The 11,767-nt window shown below is 46.8% G+C and overlaps 2 protein-coding genes across 2 annotated transcripts; one reads left to right on the top strand and one right to left on the bottom strand.

The window, feature by feature from the left end:
• Positions 1-573: 573 nt before the first annotated feature.
• Positions 574-4,600, top strand: BO87DRAFT_393550 (arylsulfatase; the record flags this gene model as incomplete). The annotated part of the gene is made up of 8 exons (XM_025625068.1): positions 574-877; positions 933-1,090; positions 1,142-2,137; positions 2,186-2,541; positions 3,700-3,785; positions 3,910-4,191; positions 4,259-4,376; positions 4,438-4,600. 8 exons carry the CDS (start codon positions 574-576, stop codon positions 4,598-4,600), a joined length of 2,463 nt encoding a protein of 820 aa, XP_025483560.1.
• A 626-nt stretch (positions 4,601-5,226) lies between these two features.
• BO87DRAFT_326338 (WD domain-containing protein) lies at positions 5,227-10,544 on the bottom strand. The gene is made up of 5 exons (XM_025620138.1): positions 10,418-10,544; positions 9,674-10,360; positions 9,117-9,551; positions 7,471-9,066; positions 5,227-7,423 (listed from the first exon to the last, which is right to left on the bottom strand). Exons 1-5 carry the CDS (start codon positions 10,490-10,492, stop codon positions 5,273-5,275), a joined length of 4,944 nt encoding a protein of 1,647 aa, XP_025483561.1. The 5' UTR covers positions 10,493-10,544; the 3' UTR covers positions 5,227-5,272.
• Between the last annotated feature and the right edge of the window lie 1,223 nt (positions 10,545-11,767).

The raw sequence follows: 11,767 nt of genomic DNA on the forward strand, positions 1-11,767 counted from the left end.
CGATTTCTGTTAAAATGTTGACCGCCCTTGGGGGAGGCGGCAGAAAATGGTCGCTGATCCTCGTTCTCTAGTACAACACGTGCTGTTCTCGTATCTCCAAATCAGTTTCTCTCTTCGCCATGCCACATAGATAATTGTATCTTTGGTGTATTTCCTTATTGTCAAATTTAGACAATTTGCAGTGGTCGGGGACAATGACTCCGCAGTACAGTGCTGCCAATCAACCCAAATCAATTTTAAACATATATATTTCTCGAACCACATCCGTTAACTGGCAGTACGGGAGTATTGTCTGATCTGCTAAAGTCATCATTTTTATGCCAGTATGAAGCACCGTGATCATACTTCAGCACATAATTGTGCAAATAACAGTGTTTTTTGAAGGATTACTTTTCAGACATTTCTACATCGTATGCAGATTGCCGGAGCAGCGTGCAAGGTGGTTTGTGTTTGGTCCGCTTTGACCCGGATTGCGTTATGCGCGGGGTTATTAAGCAATCAACTTGAACCTCACTGCACCTACCGTTCATTTGTTTTAACATCAAAGCCACACATATATACTATACCAGCAATATGAGGAGCCTGGTGTGCTTGTTAGCCCTGGCTGGGTTTACTACACAGTCGCTAGGGCAGCAGCAGCAGCAGCCGCTATATGCGACCGCCAAGCCCAATGTCGTCTTCATATTAACCGATGATCAAGACGCTCAGCTCGGCTCCCTGGATTACATGCCTTATGTTAAAAAGCATCTCCTAGACAAAGGAACACATTATCGCAGCCATTACTGTACAACCAGCGTCTGTTGCCCTTCGCGGGTGACCCTTTGGACGGGGAAACTGGCCCACAATACGAACGTCACGGATGTCAATCCTCCGCATGGTGGGTGTACTACGCATGCTATTGTGATATGGGAATATGCTTATCCCTATCACAGGTGGTTATCCCAAATTTATCTCTCAGGGTCTAAATGATAATTACCTCCCTGTATGGCTACAGGAAGCCGGGTACAATACCTACTACACTGGTAAACTGTTCAACGTCCACACTGTCGACAACTACAATGCCCCCTTCCCAGCTGGGTTTACCGGCAACGTGAGCCAGTATCAATGTCTAAATTAGGCCACTCTCTGATTGGTCGCGCAGGACTTCCTTCTCGATCCATTCACATACGACTACCTTAACAGTACCTTCCAACGAGACAGGGAACCACCCCAAAGCTACGAAGGAGAATACAGCACCGATGTCCTCGGACAAAAGGCATATCGCCTCCTCGACGAAGCAGTCACGGCTCAAAAGCCCTTCTTTCTCACAGTCGCTCCCATTGCGCCGCATTGCAACGTTTTCATGAATGGAACCGGCTTAGACGCCAACCCTAAATTCAGCTTCAGCGCACCTATTCCCGCCAAGCGGCACGAGCACTTATTCCCCGATGTTAAAGTCCCCCGTACCCCCTCCTTCAATCCGGAAAACCCCTCAGGCGCCAACTGGATTAAGACTCTCAAGCGACAGAATGATACTAATGTTGACTACAACGATCATTTTTACCGCCAGCGTCTACGCGCCCTCCAGGCCGTTGATGAACTGGTTGATGGCTTATTTACACGCTTGAAGGAATATGATATTCTCGACAACACATATGTAGTCTATAGTAGCGATAATGGCTACCATATTGGTCAGCACCGACTCCAGCCCGGCAAGTCGTGTGGATATGAGGAAGACATTAATGTTCCCTTGATCGTCCGTGGTCCCAATGTTGCCCAGAATGTATCTACAGATATTGTTACAACACATACGGACCTTGCTCCCACCTTCTTCGATTTGTTAGGCATACCTCTCCGGGAGGATTTCGATGGCGACCCCATCCCTTTGACAGAGAACCAGATCGAGGAGGCCCATGACGAGAGACAAGAGCATGTCACAGTTGAATATTGGGGATATGCCGCGGGAGAGGGTATATACGACTGTGCGTACCCTTCTCCCACACTCCATTCTCTGACTATAAGCGTGCTAATCAGGTCACTAAAAGTTGATCTATCTGCATACAACAATACATACAAAGCTCTCCGCATCAAAGGTAGTGAATATAACCTCTATTACTCTGTTTGGTGTAACAACGAGCATGAACTCTACGATATGACTGTAAGTGATCCCGCTGTATTGCCTTTCGGAATCTGACCAAAGAGACAGAGTGACCCTTATCAACTTCACAACCTCCCTTCTACAAATGGGCTTCCAAATGCGACCTCTCACATCATCCTGAACGTTGATCTTTCCAAAGTCGTTCAGCGACTTGACTCCCTTCTACTGGTGCTTAAGTCCTGCAAGGGCCAGGTATGCGTCAAGCCATGGGATGCCTTGCATCCGCGCGGGGAGGTCACGACGCTGAAAGACGCACTGGATGTGCGCTATGACTATTACTACGAGATGGAACAGACAACGCGGGTCCAGTTTGACGAGTGTGCGCGCGGGTATTTTCTGGATGCGGAGGGCCCACAGTTTGGTCACGGGACTGAGTATGCGGTTCTTCGGGATGGATTGCCATGGTATGAGTGGGTTTGAATGTGCAGGAGAAGTCTCGAGGGTAATAATTGTTACACATCTGACGACATTCGCCTGCATGGGTCGTGTTGTGTAACGTCAATCATATACTTGATCTGAGTTTTGTGGCTACTTATAATATGCGAAATAATGAGAAATCCGGGTCTTCCTTCGTGGAACGCGTTGTTCCACGCATAGGAGCCATTCATATTGAGGTTAGCCATCGGGCTATCTCGACTATAGGCTTGTAACTGTCAAAAATGGGGTGTTGACGCGTTGTTTTTGCAGACCGCCAAGGCCTCAGGCAGGACTTGATATATCCACATGACAAGTCGAACATGCTAGGGGGTAGCACCTGCATAGCATTGAACTCTGAAGAAAGCAGATGGCATTTTGAGATCAAATTGGCTCAGCCTATTAGCCTATACTGCAATACATCATATGAGGAACCTTGAAATATTCCAGGAGATTCATGCCTTGTTCAACTCAATGCCAAGACTGGGGATAGAATCCGAGTCAGCCCCGTCCGGAACGGTCGGGTAAGCCATCATGCGGTCCAACGTGTATTCCAGGTGCCTATGAGGGCTTTTTGCTCTTAGAAATTCATACCTGTGCATCTTGTGCGAAAATAGGGAGCATATATTGCCTACATCAGCCCATCTCCGAATCTGTCATTGTCTTCAACCCCGGAAGACGTGCAGGAACCAGGCCTGCTAAGCACGGGAGACAGGAGTGGGTCACCGTCGCGGTGGAGCCCCCGAAGGAGCCGATTTATTATTATTCCAGCCCGTCTGCGAATCTCCCCATTCTCTCTTTTCCCCAACTCCCCATATTCCAGTTGTCAGAAACGCTCGCGACAATGGATTCCGCGATTTCGCCCTTTTGGGGTGCACCAACCTCTTATTTGAAGTATGACTTTGAATCTCCTGTCAATTGACGTGCAAAATGTAGACTAACCAATGCCAATAGCTTCTGTGAAGAGGTCCGTCTAAAGCAACCGCAATCTGGTCTTTTCTTGGTCTTAAATCGTAATCGCTGATTTGTCCTTTAGGACTATGTAGTTACGCGATATGTTGCGGAGTTTATCAATACGCTCAGCAGCTTTGTTTACAGTATGTTTACTCTTGTTTTATGGTTGTACAATTACTGACACGTCTGGTTAGTTCTATATGGGATCTACGGTCTCCGGCAGCTCCACAGCAGACAGCAGACCGGGTCACGCTCAATCCTATACTGCGGGTTGATTGGCGTCGGTGTCTGCTCTGCTGGTTACCATATGACTTTGAAATATCACACTCAGATGTGTACTGTCACCTTCTCTTTATTCGGCCTATTTGAATCACCATAGTGATATGAGCTGACTGTCTTGACAGCGGATGAGCTTTCCATGCACCTCCTCACCACTCCGCTCCTCTACCGCATTCTGTCTTTCCAGGCCACCCCTCAGTACACGAAGACTGTAGGTATCATTCTTTCTGTACTGTTCACGATCGTCATGGTCGTCCACATGGTCATGGACGAGTTCCTGCTCCACGCCGTGACTTTCGGCACCGCTGTGTATTTGATCGCGACTCGCACGCTCAAGATCATTCCTCGGGAGATCCCGGATGTCGAGGATCGCAAGAGGATTCAGAACGTGGCGCTGTTTGGGTGCGGTATGTTATTCATCATTCATTAATGGCTTATCAACCGAGTGTATAGCTAGCGCTGACATTTCTACAGCGAGCTTCATCTTCGGATACCTTGTCTGGCTGGTTGACGAGTGGGTGTGTCAGTCTCTGATCGGAGCCAGACACGCGGTCGGACTGCCCGTGGCATTTTTGCTTGAGTTGCATGGCTGGTATGTAGATCTTTCTTCATTGTCTGGGATACGCTTGGGATCTTGCTAATCGTCATGCAAGGTGGCATGTCTTTACTGCGATTGGTGGGTATATTGCCGTGGCGATTATTGATTTGATTACTTCCGGAAATTTGCAACGGGACTCGGTTGCACAGCTCGCGTGGCCATTGCCGACTGTTGCGAGGTTTCTCGGGCCGGCTGAGGGGGAGATGAAGCGGAAGTAGAATTGTGCAATTGAATGGTGTTGAGGAGACAGGGAAGAGTACAAGTAACTGAACAGGGGCGTGGGCGGATGGTGCGGGCGAAGTGGTAGAGATATGGATGATCCTTTTAGATACTCATAGAACCGTAAAGATGTGTTGTGCTAGCCATTCTAGAAGTGTTGGCAGAACGTCACAAGTAAACGAGTGATAGTCCGGAAAAGGCAAATACTCTATATTAAGAAACGTTCTTGTCTTAGGGTCGAGTACACGGACTCTAAGCTCAAGGCGGGGTATGATTGTTCCGCGCATGTAGTGATGTACTATAAAACTGGGTCAACCAGTAACCCGGAATCCTAAAGCCCTCGCTCGGGCTTTGAAATAGCAGTGAGAACCCTGTAAGCACCATTATACGTGAATAAAATAGACGCTTGAGCCGTGTATGCACTGCAGCCCGTGGGAGGAGCTTGTTGAATAAACACTGATAAGATGCTACATGATCCTTGCAAGCGGTTATTGAAAGTGCAGCTATTTGACCTTTAGAGTTACAAGCCAGTATGGTACATGGAAATTCAGCGTCGTCTATGTTTTCGTGGTTGAAACGTTCATGCTTTCTCACAGGCTTCTATCAACTTCTACTACTGGGAACTGTGGGTTTGTATGTAAACAAAATAATCTTTATTCGCAAATGGAAATCTATATGTCAGCATAGTCTGGCTCTGGGGAAAAATGCAAGGTGCCAATAACCGAGCTTTTGCCTATCAAAACTAGAGAGCTGGCGGACAGGAGATCAACAGATTGTGGACGAAAGTCAGCTGGGATAGCCACAATTTTCTTCTCATTGTAAGTCACCCATTTCAGATCCTCTTCAAACGTGTACATTGCCAGGTCTTTCCAGTTTAGCAAGAGCGGCTGTCGGTTTGAGATATTACTGTAGCACAGTAATTTTTTGATCGGTTTTTCCTTTGCCATATCCCATATAAGAATGGTGATAACATCTCTTGCTGCCAGTCGAGTATCGTCGGGCGCAAAAGTCAGAGAATAAACGGATGTCGAATAGCCAGCATGCTTCGTAAGCACTTCTCCGGTTCTCAGATCTGAGATCTTCACATGCCCCCTTTCACAACCTATCGCGATCTGCTTCCCGCTATGCGAAAAGGCAATGGCTGTAATGTGATCGCACCCAAAGTCGATGTCATACTGTGTTGGCTCCTTGCCAAGGCTCCAGACTGTCATAAGTCCAGCTGACGATGATGCCACCATGTCACCGTTTGGTGAGAAAGCAAGTATCTCACTTTTCGGCAGAGGTCTTGGGCTAGCTCGTTCTTCCCTACCCGTAGCGCTGTCGTACACCCGCAAAATGCCATCATTGCCGTGGATGACCATTCTCTTGCTATCTGGCGAAAAAGCAGTAGTCACGCCAAGTAAGGTCTCAAGAAGAATGCTGGGTTTCCATGTTATGGTACTGAACAACTTAAAGTAGCCATTATTATTGACAAAAGCTAGGTATTTGTTGTCTGGCGAGAATGCGGCAAACCGGCCAATTTCTTCTGTCAGTCTGTGTTGGAGTTTGCCAGTGGCGAGATCCCATATTTCAGACACATCACTGTATCTAGTGAGCATAGCCATTTCCCCACTGGGAGAAAAGAGAGATGAGTGTATACTTCCATACGTATTGATTGGTAACGCTGGTGGTTGGCCCACTTTGCCCAAGCCATGGAGATCCCATATTCGCACTGCTTGCTCGCGTCCTGTTAAGGAGACTAGCTTGCGACCATCAGGGGAGAAGGTAAAACTCCTGACTTCATCAGAGTAACCCTGTAGCCGATGGATAATGTGGCGAGTAGTCAGGTCCCATATTTCTAACGTCCCTGCATATGTGCTCGCTGCCAGCTGGGTGCAATCGGGTGAAAAGGCTATTTCACCGACATAGCCGAATTCGATTTCTCCAACATAGCCAAATTCGATTTCTATTACCTCCTCAGGTCCCCTTTCTGGATCACATACCAGTACCTTGTTATAATCGATCCTAAGGGCGATCTTTTTGAGACTCGAAGAAAAGACAGCGTGAAACCAGTAATCATCTCTCACCTCCCAGGCGAATATTTCTTCGGTATCACAAACCTCACTGCCACGGGGAATGATCTTACTCAACCTGACACGACCATCTGAGCATGACGCAATGAGCTCGCCGTTGGGTGACAAGATCCATTTATCAAACTGACCCTCTATAATCTTAGTCACGCCAAACTCAGAGTCCCAGAGGCACACTGCTTTGGTATTGTTTTGGAGGAACGCAACTCTTCTTGAGTCAGGCAATGATTTAATAGCCGCAATATCTCTGACACCGACCGCTATATTTTGCCGTCGATCCAGGTGCCCCGTAACAATATCGAAAGTATTGACAGTTTGATCTTTATAGACTGCCATTATCTTCCTGCCATTGGGATAAAATGATACTCCCAAAACTTCTTTCTGCCCAGGACTTAGACCCTGGTTTTGTAGTACTTGCTCCAGTTCGCCAGTTATCAGATTCCAGACCATTACATTACCAAATAGGGTACCAGCTGCGACCTTTGTTGAATCAGGAGAGAAGGTTGCACATCGTGGCTCCCCGCACCGGAGTATACGCTCAGCTTGTCCCCAAGAATCGTGAGTAGTAGATGTAAGTCTTATCCACCGGGGAGACTCTTTCTGATATTGCTTTCGTAGCACACTTGATGGTGGGGAGAAAATAAGGGCAGAGTAATGGACCTGAAGCGGAGCCTCGGCAATGTCAATGCCATGATGATTGATGAATTGTCTCCCATCATCAACAAATTCGAGAAGTTCTGGATAGTCCCCAGGCTGCTCATGTCAATATACCTACAGGGAGATGCCGGGGCAGTACTCACGGCAACACGAGTCTCCAGTTCAGTCATCGTGGGACTGGCATGTGACATCCTCCTCGTCAGACTTAGAACCTCTAGCCAGTGGGTGAAATGCTCTTTCAAGAAGTTCATGAGTTGTGTGGTTTCCTTTGTCTGAAAAGAACCCGCACAGTTGATATGGGTACCCCAATACCAACAGGCATACTGGACCTCATGGGGAAGATGCTTGTTGATGGTTTCCTGCGATACCTCAACCGCTGTAGTTCCTGGATGTTCAATATTGCAAATATTTCTGCGCAGGCTGCCCTGTTCACGAAGAACATCCATGCATCGATGGAAAAGTGTCTTATTCGCTTCCTTCTCGTCAATGAGGAGGTTCTCATCATCGCATCGATTTGGATCGACAAGAAAGTCACGAAAGGAAAGATGGAAGATTGAAACCTGCGACTCGTCATCTTCCGGCACAACCAGGACTGACTTCAGGTTTTTGAGCATTATTCTGATGTTTCCGCAGGGTTCTCGGAGAAGCGTGGCAAGATTACGCAATGAGAGGGCCTCTGGCATGGTGATGACTGACCCAACTACTAGCTGGAACAGAGGAATCAGATATATACTATCTGAACCTCGCTCTGTGATTGCCTGCTTCAGGACGAATTTGTACATTTCATCAATATCTTTGGTAAGTGAAACATGCTGCTTATTTGTATTGAGCAACAAATCCAAGGTAGCGTCGAGGAACCCAGTAGCCTCAAGTAATCGACAGGCAGTCGCTGCGGCGATGAACAATCGTCCACATCGTTCAATAAGTTTTTCTGCTCGTTCTTTGCCAGGCCACGCTTCCTGGGTCCTGCCTTTAGGCTGCTTTATTAAAGCAATTTCGGAAAGTTTGTCCTCGAGGAAAATACGGATGTCTCGTTCTGTGGTCAGATCTCCAGTACCATCAATCATTACATCATAATAAGTCGTTGAAGGAATCTGGGTGAATCCATCAGCCAGATAATCCTCGGGCCGGCTGGTCACAAAGATCCGTAGCCGAACTCTTTCTAGCGTTCTCGCTGTCGCCAAAAGCTTTACGATGCTCTGAGCATATATACGTCCGTTCTGGCATTCATCCAATGCGTCAATCACAAGGACTAAAACCATCGGATGCGAGAATTTGTCACTCAGCGCAGAAAGGGGTTCAAGAATGAGACATCGCCACTGTCGATCTAGAGACTGTTGAGCCACACCATGCTTTTGCTGAATGGAATCTTTCAAGTGGGTTGCAAAGCCAGGAAGCACATCTGCTAATTGTCGGGCCAGAGTGGGGAAAAGTCTATCGGGATCTGCTCGATCGGCATTGCTTCTCGAGAAGAAAAATGAGGCGCCAAGAAGAAGCTGGTCATTGAACATCTTGGCCGCAGTCCGAGCAATGGTAGACTTGCCAGTGCCTGCCATGCCTCTAAGCCAAAAGATGCAGTTGCTATCGCCTCCAATTCCCCATCTTTGAATTTCACAGAGAATCTGTTTCCGGGTATCTTCATGGCAGTATGGTGGAGGGGGCATGTCCTTCCTATAAGTATCAAATGCAGCATATTCGGCTTCCCGCAGTCCCCTAATCAAGGCGTCCTGTGTGAGGAGCTAATTGCAATGGTTAACTAAAATCCCACTGGTACGACTGTTCAACATACCTTGATCTCCTCGTGAGCTTTTCTACTCTCATCCAAAGTTGACTTCACAGTCTGCCGCAGGCGGGACATCTGATCATCAATGCTTGTGATTATCTTCTGATTGAGCTTTCCCAAATCCAAAGTGATACTATCTTCCGTATTCTTCATACTCGTAAGCATGGCCGTCCAATTGTCTTTCAGAACGGCGTCCCTTAGAAGACGCTTGATGGAAGGACGAGAGTACTGGGCCACCAGCGAAATCTGATACTTTAGAGACTGTGAATAAAGGTTGATCATCTTGTCTTTCACCCGAGAAAGAAGCCCCTGATCTTCAGATGACTGAACCCTAGAGATTAAAGGGGTTGTTTCTATGAGTCGACAACGAACCAAGATGTCAGAGATATCTTTCAGCCCAGCCTTGGCGGTATCAAACTGTGTCAGTGCATTATCTAGCAACTATAATCAAAGGTTAACAGCCTAATATTTAGCATCAGGGCATAAAGGGCAAGCTTAATCTGTATCTGTGAAAAGTCTCGGCAACGGCGATGTTGCAACAAGTATCGATTGAAGTGACATACCGGGAAAAATCCTGCCACGCAACCCCATGCCAGAGCTGCATGAGGTTCTGCGCTAACGGTCGCTGTGATAATATCCTTGAACATCTTGATCGTGCAGAGTATCTCAGACACTTTGTCCCCAACAACTCGGCCCCTAACGACCAGTCTTGCATTCTGTATCACATCCAGTTTGCCCTTGACAATATCCTGCAGCTTTTCAAGATTGCCCTTATTGCCCCTTTCATCGGCATCGCCATTGCTTGTTCCTGCCTCGTCTTGACTGATCTCCGCTTCCACTAGAAGCTTGACAAACTGGGCCATGACGTTTTCGTTCACTTCCTGCTCGACCTTCCGGTAAGCTGCTTCCCAAAGGCCGTTACGCTGCGTTTTATCATGCAATCGCTGGCTCAATTCCTCCTGCTCGACTTTGCTAAGAAGCTCAGTACGAGCCTCCTTCTTATCCACCATCGCCTTTTTTTCTGTCGTCTCTTTCATTTCCCTCGTCTCTTTCTTGTCCGCCATCTCCTTCTCTTCGAGGCTAGTCTCTAGTTCGACATTCTTGCTTTCGGTTTCCGGGTGGCAATGAAAAATAGATTCATCTGACGGAGCCTGGAGTGTGTTGGCGGGTTGAGTGCGACTTTGTGGTTCTTGTATCAGTGCAGACGAAGCAGGCGAAGCAGTCGCAGAGGAAGGTTCGACCTTTGGTGACTACGCCAATAACGTTAACCACACTCGGTTCTGGCTGGTCAAATGTCTATGCTTTACCTCCTCGGCGGCTTTATTTCGCTTCTTCCAGGTGCTAGGCATGAAAATTCCTGTCAAGGTCTCCTTACAGGTCATAATGCTCGCCTCAGTCGCGGAAAAATGTGGGTTGACGATGGGTGGGTTTCGGATTCGGAGCGGGGTTAGGAAGTGGTGGGTGAGAATTAAGCGCCTGGAAAAAGCAATTCCGCGTAGCCCCCTGCTCTACAACGTGATCAATGCACCTATTGACTGTAACCGACTTTTTGATAACAATGATGATATTATTTGTCGCAATTCCAACGATATCACTTCTTTTCACTTTTCTTACGCTGTCACTTTTGTTCCTATTGTTCCTTGCTGTGCATATTACTTATTTCGAATAAACTGCGCCTGTACATCTAACCACTATCAGATCTAGTCTGTTAAACAATGTGTACCTATCAATTAGATGACCCTAGCTAAGCTTTCGTGATAGTATTACAAAGAAGCAAAATTTACGGTGCCACTGTAGCACATCCATTGTTTTAACAGTTTTAGAACCGCATTTCCATATAAATCAAACCGCTTTCATCCCGAGAGTGGGGTTCTTACCGCTATTCCTCGGTCTGTCATTGGCAGATGCCTGACCCATGATTGCAATACTTCCCTTGTTAGACAAGGCCGTAAGCCAAACAGCGTCCCCGATGCTTTGATGAATCTCACGGTAATATTGCTCGGGTAAATACCCAGAGATTCCCCAGATTGCTTCTACTCGTGCAAACGTCCTAGTATATAAGACTCAAGCTACAACTGGCGTGACTCACTAGTACCACAGATCCCTGCACCTCAACTCTTGAAGTTCGAATCTCACGATTCATTGTCCTCATAGATATCACTACATATGTGGTAGCAGTATAATTTATGCTTGCCTCGGCAGATCATCGATGTTGAGATTCTGACCTTGACACGCGACCCTGGCCTGAACCACACAGTAATCACTTAAAGTTTAGCAGGGGGTACGCGGCTTGTCAATTAAATATGAATACTTTATAAAATAAATATTTTAAGATAGAGAATGGACTATCATGCAGTGAGTAGATATATAAATTCTAGTACTATATATTAATATATACTTGTGTTGGCTGGAAATCAGGAATCCTTACTAACTAAAGCAATCATCTCTTAACTACCCAACTCAGCTGAGAATCCCATACAAATTCTATGGGAATCCCAGCTAAGATGGATAACATAAAGATGAATCACTTTACACATGAAGTCTCGTATTATTGACATCATTCTGATTATTCGACTATTTGATTCTTTATTCACTGTTCCTTACCCCACTTGCTTACCCCGCTTTCTTTGTCTAATGATCAAACTGATGATTCATGA

The sequence above is a fragment of the Aspergillus neoniger genome, assembly GCF_003184625.1.
Source record: "Aspergillus neoniger CBS 115656 unplaced genomic scaffold BO87scaffold_4, whole genome shotgun sequence".
Lineage (NCBI taxonomy): Eukaryota > Fungi > Ascomycota > Eurotiomycetes > Eurotiales > Aspergillaceae > Aspergillus > Aspergillus neoniger.

Coding starts and splice junctions, on each gene's coding strand:
- BO87DRAFT_326338 (XM_025620138.1), bottom strand. CDS start 10,492: ATGACCTGTAAGGAGACCTTGACAGGAATTTTCATGCCTAGCACCTGG. Junction 10,361..10,417: donor GAAATAAAGCCGCCGAGGAG/GTAAAGCATAGA, acceptor TTATTGGCGTAG/TCACCAAAGGTCGAACCTTC. Junction 9,067..9,116: donor AAGCTCACGAGGAGATCAAG/GTATGTTGAACA, acceptor CATTGCAATTAG/CTCCTCACACAGGACGCCTT.